Source organism: Callorhinus ursinus, unplaced genomic scaffold (assembly GCF_003265705.2).
Source record: "Callorhinus ursinus isolate GAN/ISIS: 27379988/994484 unplaced genomic scaffold, GSC_fseal_2.0 scaffold3, whole genome shotgun sequence".
NCBI classification, from domain to species: Eukaryota; Metazoa; Chordata; class Mammalia; order Carnivora; family Otariidae; genus Callorhinus; species Callorhinus ursinus.
This window is the reverse complement of record NW_027397065.1, coordinates 11,630,156-11,648,559: the sequence shown is the minus strand read 5'-3', so window position 1 is coordinate 11,648,559 and position 18,404 is coordinate 11,630,156. Positions and strand designations below refer to the sequence as shown.

General features: G+C 39.6%; 1 protein-coding gene across 7 annotated transcripts in view; it reads left to right on the top strand.

Annotated features, from left to right (window-relative positions):
• Positions 1–18,404, top strand: part of KIAA0825 (KIAA0825 ortholog) — a 413,115-nt gene that overhangs the window by 148,656 nt on the left and 246,055 nt on the right. For all 7 annotated transcript variants that reach the window (XM_073888176.1, XM_073888171.1, XM_073888172.1 and 4 more), the window contains one exon: positions 9,900–10,039. In XM_073888176.1, coding sequence (XP_073744277.1) covers positions 9,900–10,039 — 140 coding nt within the window. The remainder of the gene's footprint in view (positions 1–9,899; positions 10,040–18,404) is intronic.

The following is an 18,404-nucleotide window of genomic DNA, read 5'->3' as shown; positions in this document are numbered from 1 at the left end:
CAAGGAAGAAACAGAGCAAGGAAGAAGACATGAAATTAAGACTTAAATTAAATACACAGTTGTATGACCCATAAATTTGTCTGTAGGATTACTAGCAAAAGCCTATGAAGTATATAAATTGGTAAAAATAGAATTTTTCATGTTCTTCTAGAACCCCTGGAATAGAGTTTAGAAGAGTTTGCTTTAGGGAAAATAAATGTATTTTCAAAGCAGTAAGTAAAATGTACTGTATTCATTATCCCCAGCATTGGTATAGGCTAACAATGTGAGTTGATTTAGAAAGGGTAATCAGTTTCATACTAGATTAAACTAAGGCATGTGGAGGATATATTAATCTCAAGGTTAATACTATGACACCATACTGTGCTTTCATATAAATGTTCAAGGAAGAATACTATCTTAGTCAATTATACCGTTGCATTATAGTGTTTTTTTTTTTTATTATTTTCCAAACTTTCATCTTCTTGTGGTTCTTTAAATATTTTGTAATATTTTTTCCGGTCTTCCTTTGCTAAGTAGGTCATAACTGCACACTGAAGCCAAGTAGCATAATCAGTGTGAGTAAATAGCCCATTTATTTTACGCTGCTCATTTTCTTTTATGATGACAACATGATGTTTTGATTCGTGGCCAGTCTATTCTGAGCTGTAGATATTTCTTTCTACTCTGCTTTTGTTTCTGTTTAGTTTTACTCAGTGTAATCCTGTTTTAGATTTATATACATTTTCCCTCCCTAAATATATTAAGCTACCTTTGGCTACATTATATTATATATGCTATGTGGGTCTTTCCTTTTATCTAGTTCACCAAGAGGTGTTCGTTCATTTTTTCTATAAATGCATTTAAATTGTTTTTTTCTCTAAGCAAGGCACTGTGCTAGGTGTTAGTAGTGAGGAAAGAGGTAGGCAATAAAGTTGGAGACAAAGCCCCTTTCCTCAAACAGTTACATATTGTTAAGCAATACAATCTTAGTGACCTACTTGACAACAGCATATAATACCATTGTCCACTTCCTCCATCTTGAGACACACTCCCGATTCCCTCCTGACATATTCTCCCAATCTTCTTCTTCCTTTTCTGTTGTTGTTTCTCTGTCTCCTTTGCCAGTTCATCTCCTTAGACCTGGCCATTAAAAATTGAACGCATTTAGTGTTTTATCACAGAACTTTTACAAGTGAAGTGAAACATGCCTATGGCTTTATGTACTCCCTATGTGTCCCCAAATTAGAATCTCTAATTTTTACCTCTCCTGGGACTACAGACCCGTATATCCATGGGTGCCAACCATACATGAATGCCTTCCTGAGGTTTACACCTGGAGATCACAAAGACACCTCAAATTCAACACGACCAGAAGAACTTAGGATATTCCCCTCCAAACTGATCCTCTTCTATTATTCCCTAGTTTGGCTAATGGCACCTCCATGCAATTGTACAAGCCAGAGACACAGGAGGCAACCTGAACATCTCCCTCTTTCTTGCCTACCATATCCAGTCCATTGCTAAATCTCATTAACTTTAACACCTACAATTTGCTATCCATTGCACCACTTTCACCTTAGTCCAAATAATCATCTTTCTCCTCTAGTGCTGTAATGATCTCTTAGTTTTCTTCCCCTATGTATGTTGGCTCCCATTCCCAATGTTTTCTGAAATGCAACCAGAGATTTCTCAAGCCCAAATCTATTTTCAAAACTAAATTTTATCATTTCACATTTATGGCTTAAAAGCCTTCCATGAATTCTCCTTTGTCCTGAAATATAAACAAAACGTTCAGCATCCTATAAGACCTAAGACCTCTGCAACCTCTTGTGATACCACACTATCCTGTGATTCTGCAGAAGCTCTGCATACACATTAGCTTTTTTATAGTTCCTTGCTGTGCCATGCTCCTTTCTGCCACAGGATTTTTGCGCATGCTTTTTCCCTTTCCCTGAAATGTTTTTGTTCTCTTTCACCTAGTTAATAATGCCAGCTTCTCCTCACATCTCAGCTCCAGTGTGACTTCTGTAGAGAAGCTTTTCATTGGTTCACTTCTTACTGCATCTTCTAATAGCATCTTTTGCTTTTCCTTCTGTTAGTTTTTATGGTTGTAATTTAATCTTTATTTGTATGGTCATTTAAACTATATATGTATTCTCCACTAAATTCTATAATAACAGTGACTGTTTCTGCTCACTGCTGTGTATTCATGGCCTAGCACATAGAAGTCAGTCATAAAAATAGAAGTTGAATGAATGAGTGGATGAAGGAACACATGAGCTATTGTAATATTTTTTCAGATATTGCTATATTAAATGGTACATTTAGCTCTTTTCAAACATTTGATCTGAATGGTAAAGCTCAGGCAGAGGGAGCATGGTCTTGTGGAGGAGGGGGCTTCTGGTATCCTTAGGATAAAACATCTGGGGAGGAGGATGAAAAAGGTTTTGGTCTCTCCGCTGCTGCTGACAGGCTGTTCCACAGGACTGAGGAGAAGATCTTAGCGATCTTTTACTCTGATGAGGTGCCAAGTTTTGACACAGAGCCAACAGTCAGGGGAGAAGAAATGAGAGCCTTGTAACACCGACGTTCTTAAGTGATTGTTCCAGAGTGTGGAGGGACAAGCAGCTGGATCATTGAAAAGATTCTTAGAGGGGTGCCTGGGTGGCTCAGTTGGTTAAGCATCCGACTCTTGGTTTCAGCTGAGGTCATGATCTCAGGGTGGTGAGATTGAGTCCCAACGTCTGGTTCCATGCTCAGCATGGAGTCTGCTGGAGATTCTCTCCCTCTTCCTGCCCCTCTGCCCCTCCCCCTGCTTGCTCACTCGCTCTCTATCTCTCCCTCTAAAATAAATAAATAAAATCTTTAAAAAAGAAAGATTTTTAGAAAGTCACATGTCTGTGGATCAGTTATTAAAAGAAGTTAAAATGTCAGATGAGCTAGGTACTTGATATAACTAATATTTATTTATATTGTCCCTTTTCTATTATGGTTTAAAGGTATTATATAAAAAAGAATATAATACTGGAGCCAGCGATGAGATAACAGAAAACTATGGGTTTCCACATTAGACAGACCATGATTTGTAGGCTTGTTTACTTTTGCGATCTTGGAAAGTTAGTTAATCTACATGAGCTTTGGTTTCCCTGTATATGAAATAGTTTATATTTTGGTGAAAAAGTTAAAACAAATATACAATACAATCTTACCGACCTACTTGCACACAGCTTGCCATACTGTTCTTTACTTCTTCCATCTTGAAACATCTTCCTTCCTTAACTTTTGAGATACTCTCCTACTGGAGTCATGAGGATTAATTATTTTTTTTATTATGTTATGTTAATCACCATACATTACATCATTAGTTTCTGATGTAGTGTTCCATGATTCATTGTTTGCATATGGAGCACCCAGTGCTCCATTCAGGACGTACCCTCTTTAATACCCGTCACCAGGCTAACCCATGCCCCCACTCCCCTGCCCTCTAGAACCCTCAGTTTGCTTCTCAGAGTCCATAGTCTCTCATGGTTCATCTCCCCCTTGAATTTCCCCCCCACTTCGTAAGGATTAATTAAATGAGCTAACGTGCCTCATCACATAAGTACTCACTAAACAGTCATTCAGTACTGCTGTGTTAGTAAAGGGCTATATGTTTCAGAAAGTGGCAGCTTTTATCAGTTACCCAGACATATTTAAAGGACTCCCCATAAGTGTGATAAAGTGGATAGAATATTGAACCACTTTCCCATTGAGTCTCACTTATCTGAAACATGATGCCAGGAGAGACCTTTCTTGAACTCTCTGTAACAAGTATTTATTATCTGGTAGACAGGAACCAATAATAGTTAAAGGCTGCGGAGAGCTAACTTCTGCTCCTCAAAAGGGATGGCTGGATGATCACTGAGTCCAGTGACTCAGGTGCTAGATTAGCACTTCTGGGGGAGTCCAAAAGTGATGATTGATACATAATATTATTTTAAAAATTGAAATTAGATTTTATGTATTTTTAGAAATAGGATATGCTGACCTGTGTAACATTAAAGTACGGAGCTGGGGCTATGAGTTTGGGTACCAATATCTTTGGTTGATTTGGGGGAAATGGGGTCATCCCATGTAAAAAGTTTAATTTTGCTAAAATTAGGAAATAACACCACTCCTCATAGTTTGAACACCTGCCCTCTAAGTTGTATATCAGAAAGTGTAGATACAACCAACTCTAAAAAAAAAAAAAAGGGATCCTCTAAGAATATCAGTCTACCCTGGTGGACAGACATATTAAAAATCAAGGCAAATCCTGTATGCAAGTGCACAGGTGAACCTTGTCTGATTTCTGTTTATTGAATCACCTTTAATTATAAAGATCATAGAGAGTTGGCTTACACCCATTATCAAGATAAAACATGTGCAAACATTTTCAGTGCTATAACTACATATAATCTGCACACTCTTGGTTAATGTGATGCAGAAAAATATTTGGGGTTGCTTCCCCCCACAGAAGTTTTAAAGTTATTTTCCTAGAGAAAGATGACAAAATTGCTTTAAATATTTGTATTTACTTATTTTCCTAGGAAGATCATGAAGGATCTGTTTTGGAATGCCCAGAGTAGTACAGCAACATGGGGCTTCTCCTCTGCTTTTGTTTTCTCACTTTAAGGCTTTTACTCTAAGTTTCTCTTTAGTCGTGCCCTTGCCTTTGTTCTCTGAATCATGTAACTTACAGTCTCTGGTATAAATTTGGCTCTGTAATCCATGACAGGAACCATCTGGTTGAAATCAGTCCCTAGATCCCTTGAATAACATGGCTCCAATTTGGGAATCAGCCTAAGACCACAAACTTGATTTTGGGTCAAAAAGATGGTATCCTCAATCAGGAGGTTGAACAGAGCCAAACATGCTCAGTACTGGAAAATACAACTTACCTACCAAATATCAACCAGGTTGAATGGAAAGCAACATGGAGTAGAGGAATAAACGTGGGTTTTAAGGTCAGAAAGACCTGGATTCAAAGTCCAGTAGCCATATTTATTAGCTAAATGACCATTGACTAGTTTCTCAGTATTCCTGAAACAAAGATTGAGATGAATACGAAGTGTCTCTATGCATGTCTTGTTTTAGATCTCTCCAAGAAGCAGACCCTGAGACAAAGATTTAAGTGACAGTTGTTTATTTTCTAAGTGGAGGGAACACTGGAAGGGGAGTGGGTATGGCAGACAAAGAAAGAAAGACAGCGAATCAAGATTCATGTAATGAAGGCAACTACTGAGGGAATAACCAGAACTTAAACCTTCCGGGGAAATTCTTGGAGCCCGTGTGGGAGGCATATATATGAGAATTATCCCACCAAAGGAGCAAGGATACTGAGGTATTTACCTGGCAACTTCCATCAGTCATTGGTTTAAGGCTGCTCCGGGGCTGTGAATTCACTGGCACTTCTACCTTGTCTGGCCGGAGAGGCAGAGAAATGCAAGCCACATCAACTGAGTGGTTGAGGGCAAGAGGATGTGGGGACATGGACAGCATCTGCTTTGGTGTACTCCTTACACTATTGAAATCCCCTCATTACCCATGTTAGGTTCTCTGTGTCTTATCATTGCTTCTTCAAGGTGATGCCTGGTCAAAATGTCTCTTTAAAAAAAGTGTTATTGCAATAGAGTTTGTGGGACAAGCTAGAATATCCCCTACTGCAATTATTCCTGAGTCTGCAAGTGATAATCATCATTACATCCCTCTACCACTTATTCCAACTTCTTCTCACCCTTGACCATTACATCTGCTGATGTATGTTGCTTGCCCAGTTGAGTCACTGACATGTTTGTCCTTGAGGAGTTGAATTCTTGACTACCCATCCCTTATCAGAATGTTGTTACTTCTCTAGCCTGTTTGTGGTTATTAACATTCATGACGGCATCAAGAGATGCCCTGGTGAATCCCTTGAGTCACAGACATACTCTTCCCTGCTCCCCTTATGCAGTAGCAACTCCAATTCCTCAATGGTAATTAGGGTTCATTACTCTTGCCAGTATAGTAACTTCTTTCTTTGCCTGCTAGACCGCTGGCATTGGAATTCACAAATGACCAGACGGCAGGTGTAACATCACAAGTTTAGTGGAATTCTGATGGTACCCTGGTAGAGGTGTGCGTACTCCAGCTCACCCCACCATGGAAACCAGGACCTCTACTCCTACACGACCTATGGGGAGTTATGAGAATAGAAAACACACATTCCTCAAGTGGATCATCAGGAGCGCTGGTGAGAGGGGCCCCTTGGTACTTTCACTCTTGACACCAAGACTTGTGTAGTGTATCCGTTAGGGACATAGTACTATATAATGGCTATTGGTTCAAAGTAAATATCAAATCCTGAAGAACAGTTCCTAAACATTGTTGGGTACTATCCCCAAGCTGTGCATTTTTAGAGTCCATTCCAGTGTTTTTCTAGTCTGACAGCATCTGCATGAAACAAATATGGTGTGATCAGTAAATCCCATGGTCATGCAGCCTGAACCTATTACAGATCCTTCTCTTGCCCTGCGTCTCATGCATAACCATTGTTGGAAGTCAGGCTGGTGTATACTGATAGAAGTAAGATTTTTTTTTAACTTTCTACTGCAGTGTGATTTCATACTAAAAAATTGCAGTAATTACAAGTGAACTACCCGATGAGTTTCCATAAAGTAAACACACCCACATACAGCTCAGATTTTGCATGACAATTCTATAAAAATAATTTGTTAGTTTCATAACCAGTAATGATTGAGCTCTATTATTATATCACTCCTTACTCCCAGGACTTGAAAAATTCTTTTAGGCTAATTCATGCCCCAGAAATGTAGCACTTATTAGAGTGTAAGCCTAATAAAACCCAGCCATAAATTCATTCTGTCTTCCAATACAAGCTTTATGAGTTCCAGTGGATTTATAAATTTTTGTTCTCTTTTTTGTATTATAGTGGAATTCAACATGTACATATTTGAAACATATATATAAAAAATATATATGTATAAAATTTCCCTTTCTGTCATTTTTTGTGAGGCTAATCTCACTTTCACAGCTCCACCAGCTCAAAGGATGAGGGAACATATGCTTCTCCATATGCCTAACACAGACTCCTCAATGCATTTATTACTCAGAGCTTAGTGATTGAGGAATGTTTGTAATATTTTATTTTTCCTCATAGTGAGTCATTCTACTGTACATTTCAAAATCTGTGATAAGTTGAAAGATCCAAGAATTGAGGTACGTTTCAACAAACAGCTTCCCATCTGGTAATTGAGAGGTTTTATTTATAACCAGGTATTCAGATGCAGTAATATGAAATGACCTTCAGATTATTTGTTTTAATACATGTCTAAAGGGCTGAGCAAATACACTCACCCCCTCCAATCCACTCTCCACACTGTAGCCAGATCAGGAAACTCATTTCCCTTAAACTCTTCAACTGGCCCCAAATCCCCACTTTGGCTAATGAGGCCCCCCATGATCTGGTTCCTGTCTCCTTCTTCAGATTGTCTCTCAACAACCCCCTCCCTTCTTTTCTACACCCCACCAACCTGGATCTTTCAGTTTACTAAATGTATCCCTAAATCAGCACTCAACTCAAGCAAAATATATAGGTAGGAAATGTTTAAAAGTTAAGTTGCTTTTAATATATAACTTACTACCAACTAGCTGCTTTTCATCTATTGAACCCCAAGCAAGTTTCTAGAAGTCAGCACGTGGGGTTTAGGATGGGGTTAGGGACAGCCATTGTGCAGATCTGCCTCAGTGTTTCAGTCCAAAGGGCTCACCTACTGGAGTCTTCGTGTGGTACTGTGTTTGGAACTTCTGCAGGAACCAGACCAATCTGGGAGTGCCCAAAGTCATTCAGAACTCTTTAACCAATGGACTTGATTCCTCTGGCATGAGAGTTAAGTTTAACTCGTTGCTTCTCTTTTCACCACCCACCCAGGGCAGGGGTTGGCTTCACTCACACTGACCCACCAATTAGCCAGGAGTTTCTCTGTTTTCAGTTATGCTATCAGAGTCTCACTTGGGAAGTTTGAGTTGGTCCAAAGTTCATGTGAGGCTGAAGGGTTTCGAGCATCATAATGTTGTGAGATGTACCAAATGCCAAGCCAAGCCAAACCAAGGGGAGGTGCTTTGAAATTTCATTTTATATCTTCAGATCCTCTCACTTTTGCTTAAATCAGCCTTTTGACAAAGTATCCTTTTTTTTTTTTTCTTAAAGAGTTTCCCTACCCATCTGTGATCTTATGAGTCAATCAGCTAACATTTACAGAGCCCTTAAATGTGCTTAGTTTACCAGGAGGAACTTTGGGATATAAAACAAGTGTCCTGACAAGGCCTGACTCTTAGTGGACAGATAAAGCTTTAATTGATGAAATAATAAAGTGCTAAAATGTGTATAATTGCCATAAGTGCTTTAATTCAGAGTGAGAGAGACTCCTATGCAGAGAAATTTTTAGTGACTACTACAGAGAGAAAGTGATATTTTTGCTGCAAATTGAAGGATGAGTAGAATTAAGATAAGCAAAGGGTTGTGGGGAGTTCATTGCATGGGTGGCAGCCAAGGTGGACCTGTCTGGGCACAAAGGCATAGTGGGAAGAGAAATGATACCAACTAGGTCTGTCCCTACTGCCCATGCTCCAGAAAGCACTGCCCATAACAGTGGTTCTCACACCTGAATGGGCATCAGATTCTCCTAGAGGGGGCTTTATTTCCAAAACACACACACACACACACACACACACACACAGATTTCTGGGATGAGGCCTGGGAATTTGCATTTTCAACGAGTTCTCAAGTAATGCTGATGCTGCTGGTCTAGGGCCCAAACTTTGAAAGCGCACTGGCTAGACTATGCTGCTAACTGGATGGTTCACCACTCAGTAAATGTCATCTGGAAATTATGCTGCAAATCATCTCTCTCAGCGATACCCTTTGTTCTGCTTCTTTCCTCTCCTAAGCATATGGTGTTCTCATTCACACCTTTCCATTTGAGTCACATCATTCCTTCCCACTGCCATCTTATTCCCACAACCCTTATGGTCGCAACCAGATTGAGTTCCATCATTTCCTGCCTTTTCTGTTGTGGTGGTTGTAAGCCCATTTCGGATGTTGGGAACTTTAGCCAATCTAAACTTTGAGATCTTAAAAGGAAAAAGTGAATAATGTTATCAGTTTTCAGCTTCTACTTTTACTTCCTTATCTCTTGCCAATTCATTGGTAAATTAATGTAGTAATGTGGAGACCTGATTTTGATTTTCTACTCAACACTGATGATCATTTCCCAAGTAGAAGCTTATTTGCCTTGGAATTATTTCTCTTTGATGAAATGATTACCCAAGTAGGTAGCAGTGTGGCTGTTAGAGTGGTTCTGATAATTATATGTTGATTTAAGGCTTTATGTATTAAATAATTAGATTATAGTTGAGCTTTGACAGAAGCTTTGAATTCCTTTAGTTTTATCAGCAATCACAGTACATGGCAAATTACAAAGTTGTCAAAACCCACTGTAACTTTCTTTCCATGAATAATGAAAAGAGTTAATAGTACATAGTAGGCACTCATGTGTTTGGTGAATGAACAAATAAATGCATTTAAAATAAATGTGTAAATAATTTTAATTTGCTCCATGAAACAAAACCAGACATAGTCTTGTGAAATATAGGCATAGTTATTTTGTATCAGTTTTAAATTTGGCAGGCTACCAAACGTTAATTTGCTTTTAGCTAGTTGAGATTAAATGTAATTCCTTTCCAGAGCAACCCTAAAGTAAGCAAGCATGAAAGCATTTTCAGAGTAATCTGGGAGGAATTGACATTTAAAGGAGTTAGCATTACATCTGTACTTTAAGGCTATTAATTTCATAGATAAATTAACTTTATTACTCTATCTTTATCTTACATTTTGAAAGGGCTCCATCATCTGGACGACTGACAGCCGAGGGTCAATTGAAACTGCTCTTATCCCAGCCAGGTTGTAATTGGAACCTGCTTCTGGAAACCCTACTGCACGACGATGGTCTTTTACTGAGAATCTTGCTGAAGAGCTCAAGTAAGTGTTTGTAATTATGAGAATGTCCTCAAAAAACCTAGTCATTGCTCACATTGAATGAAATTTTTTTTTTCCTGCTTGAACATTGGCAGAGGGATGTAAGCCAACTGCATCGTATCAGCCATCAGTGGGGTTAGCAGCAAACAAAATACTGAATCAGTTTATACACCTACTGAAAAGATTCTTTTTCAGGACCTCCGAATGAGGAAAAATAATATATTCTATGTGGTGCTAGTCCATCATAACTGTAGTCACCTAGAAATATATTAATACCTGGGGTTTGAAATGCCTAAGAAAATTATACAAACATAGTTATATGTCCAAAATGGAAGTCTCAACCAGATCTATGAGAGAGAGATTCCATTAGAACTACACTAGAAATTTCACTGGATCATGAAGAGGGCTTACTTAATTTATAAACAAGCAACCTGTGGCTTACAGCCATATCCATTGGGGCATGGAGAAGTAATCATGGGAAAAGTATGAATGGAAACTGAAGAGTAATAGAAGACCACACTTCTCTTAATTAGACTTTCTTTTTTTCCCTGTAAGTGCTATTTTAGAAAACGGTAAGTTAAACTTATGCCAATCTAATTATGTTCCACTGCTCTCCTGATATATCTATGAAGAGTTTTCTAACCATTTTCACACACCCCTACACATTTCTCCTTTTCTATACCACATGGGAGGCCAGATTAACTTTATCAATCACTAGCTTCACTGCAGGTTTCCCGCCTCACAATCTTTTTTTTTTTTTTCTAGCTCTCGGTCCGCTGCAGGACCAAATTCCCATCCTTCTGCCATTCAAATGTGACCCTCAACTAGTTTTCTTACCTCCACTCACCATTCACTTGCATGCGCACACATAGACACACACACACGTATACACACTCATTTCAGCCATTGTCTCCAACGTCCCGTGCATGTGTTCCCTCCACACCTTGTCTCAGCCATTTTCCCTACTTGAAAGACCCTCCGTAGACAACCCAGTCTCCACCAGTATCCAAGGACCAGTTGATGTTCCAGGTCTTTGAATGCTCTAGTTCACACTGATCTCTTCCTCCCCTGAACTTCACAGTGTTCATTACCTTGGCTGCTTATTTGCTCTTATTATATGCTGCCTTATACTGTTATTGTATTTGCATATAAATGAGGCAAATGTCACCAGGCCCTATCAGCCTGTCAGTATACAAATGACGGTCATAGCATTCCCCGGTCCAGATGGCTTCCATCATTTCAGGAAATTTTTGGTTTCTCAGATCTGCTCACAACCAGTTCCTCATATTCTCCTCTCCCGTCACCTGCTGAGCCCCTTGTGAGAATATTGCGTCTTCCCAGGTGCTCTCAAATTCATACAATCTTGTGGTGCCAAAGGTCACTACAACTCCCCGTCTCGCTGTGTTCCAAGCAGAAGTTCAGCGATGACTCCTCTCCCAAACCCTCAATCTGACTTTATTCCTTTAGCCCCCACACAGTAGTGTTTGGGCCTCAAATCTCACAAAGGTGACCTGAAAGCATTTTCTTTAACTTCAGACTGTAAGGCCACACTCCTAAAGAGAAAAACTGGCACTAGGGAAACTACTTCCTTAAGTAGCCAACTTTTATTGTTTGCTTATTAGGTGTCAGGTGCTGTGCTAAGCACTTCACATTTGATTTTTTTTCTTTTTTTAAAAAATTTATTAATTTTGAGAGAGAGAACATGCACCTGTGCACACGAGCAGGAGGAGGAGGGGCCGAGGGAGAGAGAGACTCTCATGCAGGCTCCACGCACAGTGCAGAGTCCCTCCCAGCACTCGATCTCACAGCCCTGAGATCATGACCTGAGCCGAAATCAAAAGTAGGATGCTCAACTGACTGAGCCACCTAGGCACCCCCACAATTGATTCTTATAACCTAATAAAGTATTTATTATTGTTTTTCTCCTGTTAAAAATAATGACATTAGAGTTTAAGATAATCTCACTTGCCTAGGGACACATAGCTGATAAATGGTGGTTAAACCTAGATTCTGAACCCAGCCAGAGCTTTCTGTCCCCTGCCCTTCCTATACAAATATTCATACAGATTAAATCATGGGGTGGGGCTAAGGGTATCTGGAAGAACTGTAATCTGCCCATTCTCAGGTTGAATCAACAATGACGTCCCGATGCACAAGTATTTAACAGGCCTTTCCAGTTAGGTAATTAGGCCAATCCCAGATTTTTATATTCCTCTTCAAGCTAGTGCAGTGTTTTATAGAAAAAGTCTAGTGATTGGACAATCAATGATCAGTTAGAAGAGAAAATACTAAGCTTCCCTTAAACTTCATAATCTGGGCTTTCAGGCAAGGTGGCTAACATGGATAGTATCTGACATGGCTGCCGAGTTACTCTAATATCAGTAAAACTCAACGGCATGATCGCAGCAGACAAATGGTCTCCTATTGATAGAGTTATGTAGAGCAGCCTGGAAAATCAGTTGTGACCAAACCTTTCGACTATGCTGATATAGCCACTACACATAGCAATTGTAGTTATGAATATCTAACCATGTTTTCTTACAAATGTATTCCACATTTACTTACCCAAAATATTACATCCACTTTCTAGTATGTATAACATAATGTGGTTTTTGAGAAACCTTTAGTAATCAAAGGTTACCTATATTGTGTTACCTTCAGTGGTGGTTCTTATGGAGTGCGGAAGGGTATTTGCCCAACCTGCTCAAAATTTTTTCAAAGGCCATTAGGTGTTTGACCATTAGGGTTGCATAGCTGTTCTGGTATTGTCTTATAGGGAATTTTGTTAGCGACTGCAAATACCATAAGAATGAAGTGACAGAATTTACTAATCAATTGATTGACTTATTAAGCTCCAGTGGAAGTCTTGTCACTTTAAGTTAGAAACAATATACTTAAGGAATCTTATTAACTAGACCAAGATGGAAATTGTTATGCATAAAAAATAAATTTGTCTTATGATGTACTATATGCTGGCTAACTGAACCTATAAAAAATAAATTGTAATATTTTTTGCGGAGCTTTTCATTTCATTTGATTAGAAGTCTCAGAGTATTTCAGAACCATTTGGTAATTTAGAAAAGCAAAATTTTGAAATAAGATATGCTGAATTAGATGTTTCAAGCAACATAACTATCAACTTTTTTGGGAGAGTTTTCCTTTATAAATAGGGTCTTTTTGGTCTCATTGATAAAACTTAACTCTGTTAAATTGGCTCAGGAAAAAAAATAGATTTTTAGTACGTATTTTCATTATACATATTTTAAAAAACAAAGTTCTCCTTGTCTAATGAGCAATTATTAAATTCTGTTAGGTACAAAATTTTTTGATAAACAATCATATATTATAAAGGTTAGAACACATGCAGTTTATCTCTTTTATGTCTATAACTTTGGGTTTTGCTCTATGAAAATGATTTATCAGAATTTCTCTTTATTTTTTTTTAAATCGGCAGATCATATATGGAAATGATTGTCTTGTTGTATGAGATGCAACCTCACTGAGGGTGGAAAATAGCAAAATTTAATAAAGGAATGGTAAAATTTTAATTTATAATATATGCTTCGTAGGCTGCAAACTTCTAGGAAGTGAAATCATGTTTTTGCTATGGATAATAATTCCTCCTATATAAAAATATATAGCATTTTGAGGGAGTGATCACATTGCTAAAACTTGATAAAAATAAACTGATTTCACATGGGGGTGGTTTCTGACATTCTTTGGGTACAGTTCAGTTGGCATTAGAAGGTAATGTTGGTTTTATTTTTAAGAAAGGCCATCTTAAATTTGAGGGAAAAAACTGTCAATTACAGAGGTTCACAGAAGATTTTAAAGTTTTAAGATACTATTTTGGATTATTGACTTTAAAAACCTAGGGTGATGGTTTTGGTAATTACTTCACTAAGACCACATGGCCAAACCAGTTTCTTACTTGCGGCATCAAAGGAACGAATATTTGGCAATTCCCCATTTGTTAGCAGGTGGCCTTTTCCTGTTAGTGACACTTGAATGAAGTGTGACTAACATTCTTTCCTTTGCCTGTTGCCCCAAGAATGATTCCCAGTGAAACTTCTTGGCTTCTGGCGATTTTCACTTGTAATATAACAACAAGAAGCAAGCAAATACATAATATTTAATATGTTCCAGACATCGTTTCTGAGTGCTTTAAATGTGTTTATTCACTGAATCCTCATAACAACTCTGTGTGGTAGGAACAATTTTCATCTCCATTTTAGAGGTGAAGAAACTGAGACTCAGAGAAATTAAGTTACATATCCAAGCGACATGTGATTAGCAAAGCAGGATTTGATCCAGACAGCTGGCTTCCAGAGGCTGTGTTCCCCACCATCACACCACACGGCATCTAGGCCAAACCAGAGGAAGTTTCCCAAACTGTAGAGTTGCACAATTCATGGGAGTTGTCAGGAACCTATATAGTGCATAATTTTGATAGTACTGTTTGTACTTTTCAACCTTGTAACAAAGTGCTTGAAGATAATCAAGAAGCAGACCTAACACAAAATTCTAGAAAAAGCTGCTACCACTGAAAAGGGATGGTTGACTTAAAATGAATGAATCCATTCAAATTCTCTTATTTTACAGTTAATATTTTCCTGATTTTTTGGATAATGAGAGGGTTGTTATGGCAGAAACTTGGTGTTTTGTTATATACTGTGTGTGTGTGTGTTTTGTTTTACTTGATAAGTACGACCAAAGTGTTCTTTTGTAACTGTCTTGAAGGAGACGACCAAAAGTAAAAATATGCTCCCTCCTGATACCCTTAGTGTACCTAACATTGATGTCCTAGGCTGCTTTTGCTAGTGACGACATCTGCACTCTGACTTGTTCAATCTTTTTTTGTTCACTGGATTTGTTCCCTACTTGTATTAGGAACAATAGAACCTTATTTGTGAGTTTTTGTCCCAGTCTTTTCAAACCAAAGATCCTGTCCTAGAATGACAATGGACTGACTAGCTTAGAATATCGACGGGCTCCATAGAACTCTTACAGTCCCAGAAATAGTTACCACCTAGGGTCTGCTGTGTCTCCTTGAGTGTGGGGTGCTTGTAGGGTGTTATGTAAAGCAAAGCTTTTGACTTTAACATGCAAACACGTCACCCGGGGAGCTTGTTAAAACTGCAGATTCTGGGGTTCCCCGGGTGGCTCAGTTGGCTAAGCATCTGCCTTCAGCTCATGATCCCCGGATCCTGGGATGGAGCACGCAGTTGCGCGCCCTGCTCAGCGGGTAGCCTGCTTCTCCCTCTGCCTGCAGCTCCCCCTGCTTGTGCTCTCTCTGTTTCTCTCTGTGTCAAATAAATAAATAAAATCTTAAAAAAAAAAAAAAACAACCTGCAGTTTCTGATTCAGTAGGTCTTAGGATGGGGCCTGAGACTCTGTGTTTCTCACAAGCTCCCATGTGACACTGCTCCTGCTGCTGCTGATCCCTGGACCACATTTTGAGTACAAGGCTATCCAAAAAGGTATCTGTTGCTACAGAGGGCAAAGGAATTTGACTAGGTGGCTTGTCTTTCTGTTGTATTCCTGGCTTTTAAAGAGACAGAATTTCCTTAAGAATATTTAAAAACCATTTTACCAGGTAGTTCACAGCAATCAGAAAGGATGATCTTACTCAAATACAGATCCAATTCTGTCACTCCCCTGCTAAATCCTTTTAGTGGCTTCCCACTACTTACCCGGTAAGCACCCTATCATTGGGACACGACCAATGCCCACTGTGCTCTGACTATGGCTGATGTGTCCAACATATTGTGTCCTGCTCTCCTCCAGCTTAGCATGCATATTCTGGTCTAGATTGTGCATCCTAGGTTTGTATATTTATAACAGCAAAGTCCCTGCAGAAGTGTCTTGAGGAAAGAGGCTGTTGCTCTTCACACCAACAACCTTTCACTTGGCCCATATGCCAAGTTGTTTTCTGCTGCAGAACCTTTGAAATGTTGTGGTGTTTTGTGCCTAGAATTTCTTTCCTCTTCATTTTCCTGGCAGATGCTAATCATCTTTTAGCTCAAATATTACTTCCTAGGAAGTCATCTTTGGTTGTTCCATAAGGTCCCACCGTAATTCCTTTTGTAAGACTTTCCAGTTTTAAGTGCATGGTTAATGGACATAACTGTGTATTTAATGTCTGTCTCAGCTGCTACAAGTTCCAGAAGGGCAGGGACGGGTCACCATTGTATACCTGGGGCTTGGCCTAATTCCCCACACTTCAGATTGATACTAAGCACATAAAACATGCTTCAAAAGCACTGATTGAATGAACAAATGGAAGCCAGTTAAATTTCCATGAAACAATTCTGTATCATTCATTTTTAAATGGAATACTAGGGGGTGGAGCAAGATGGCAGAAGAGTAGGAGACCTGGATTTCATCTGGTCTCAGGAATTAAGCTGGATAGGGATCAAACCAATCTGAACACCTACGAACTCAACCGGAGATCGAAGAAAAGAATAGCAACAACTCTGAACAGAAAAGCAACCACTTTCTGGAAGGTAGGACGGGCAGAGAAGTGAATCCGAGGCGATATTCAGGAGGATAGACGGCGGGGGAGGGGGCCTCCATCGGCCGCTTCTGGCAAGTGCTAGAGCCACGGAGCACAAAGTCGGAACTTTTAGAAGTCGGCTCCGCTGAGGGACGTCGCTCCAGTGGCTAAGTGGGGGGTGGAACCCTCGCGGGACAGTGTGGTCGCAGGACCCTCGGGGTCACAGAAAGACCGGGGGTGCCTCAGTGCAGCAGAGCTCCCAGGTATTGGAGCAGGGAAGCCGGCTGCAGAGACGGAGGCGAGGCGCGGGCTCTCAACTCAGGGTTGCCATAAACCGTGATCCGCAGCACAGTTGGGCCCCTGCTCCTCCAGCAGGGACCCAACAAGCGGCAGATCCGGGGAGACTCCCCTTCCTCCCCCGGGAGGAGCGGCGCAGGAGCGCCTCGCGGGGATCTGCTGGGTTTGGAGACTCCACACCGAGTCGGGTGCCAGAGATAGAAACGCTCCGTCACAGGCCGGGTGAGCACGGAGTGTGGCCGGAGTCCGGGGAGACAGGAGTGATTGACTGCTTTTCTCTGGGGGCGCACTGAGGAGCGGGCCCCCGAGTTCTTGGCTCCTCCAGGGTGGAGATTGGGAGGCCGCCATTTTCACTCTCGTCCTCCAAAGCTGTACGGAAAGCTTGCAGAGAACAAAAGCTCCCAAGAGCAAACCCGAGCACCTTGCTTAGCCCGGACTCACAAGGGCGGGGCAATTCCGCCTCCAGCAAAGACATTGGGAACCACGGCAACAGGCCCCTCCCCAGAAGATCAGCAAGAACAGCCAGCCAAGACCAAGTTTACCGATCATTGAGAACGGCAGAACTCCAGCGCTAGGGGAATACTGCACATAGAATTCATGGCTTTTTTACCATGATTCTTTAGTCTTTCAAAGTTAATTTCTTTTAACTTTTTTTTTTGAATTTTTCTTTTTCCCTTTTTCAACCAACATCTTATCAATCCCTTTTTAAAAAAAAATTTATTTTTCACTTTTAGAGTCGTATTCTATCCCTTCATAGTAGTTACCCTTATTTTTGGCATATATATATAAGTTGTTCTCTCTTTAAAATTTTGAGATACAGTTTCCTCTAACAGATCAAAATATACCCTAAATCTCTAGTGTATGGCTTTTTTGTAGTCTCCTGCCTGATCACATTCTCTCCCCTTTTTTTTTCTTTCTTACTTTTTTCTTTTTCTTTTTTTAAATCCTCTTCTTTCTTTTTTCAAACAACTTATCAATTCCTTTTATAAAATTTTTTATAATTTTCATCTTTACATTCATATTCCATACCTTCATCATATCAACCCTTATTTTGTACACATATGTCTTTCTTTCTTTAAAATTTTGGGAGGTACTTTCTTCTAACATACCAAAATAGACCCAAAATCTAGTGTGTGGCACTGATCTATGCACCAGCCTGATCATATTCCATCATATTCTGTTTTTGTTTTGTTTTGTTCTGTTTTTGTTTGTTTTTATCTTTTTCTTTTTTTTCCTCTTTTTTCTTTTTTTCCCTTTCTTTTCCCCTGGTTTCAGGTCTTTTCTGATTTGTTTAGATTATATTTGCTGGGGACGTTGTTACCCTGTTAGCATTTTGTTCTCTCATTCATGTATTCTCCTCTGGACAAAATGACAAGATGGAAAAAATCACCTCAACAAAAAAAACAAAAGATAGTACCGACTGCCAGGGACCTACTCAATACAGACATTAGTACGATGTTGGACCTAGAGTTCAGAATCATGATTTTAAAGATACTAGCTGGGCTTGAAAAAAGCATGGAAGTTATTAGAGAAACCCTTTCTGGAGAAATAAAAGAACTAAAATCTAACCAAGTC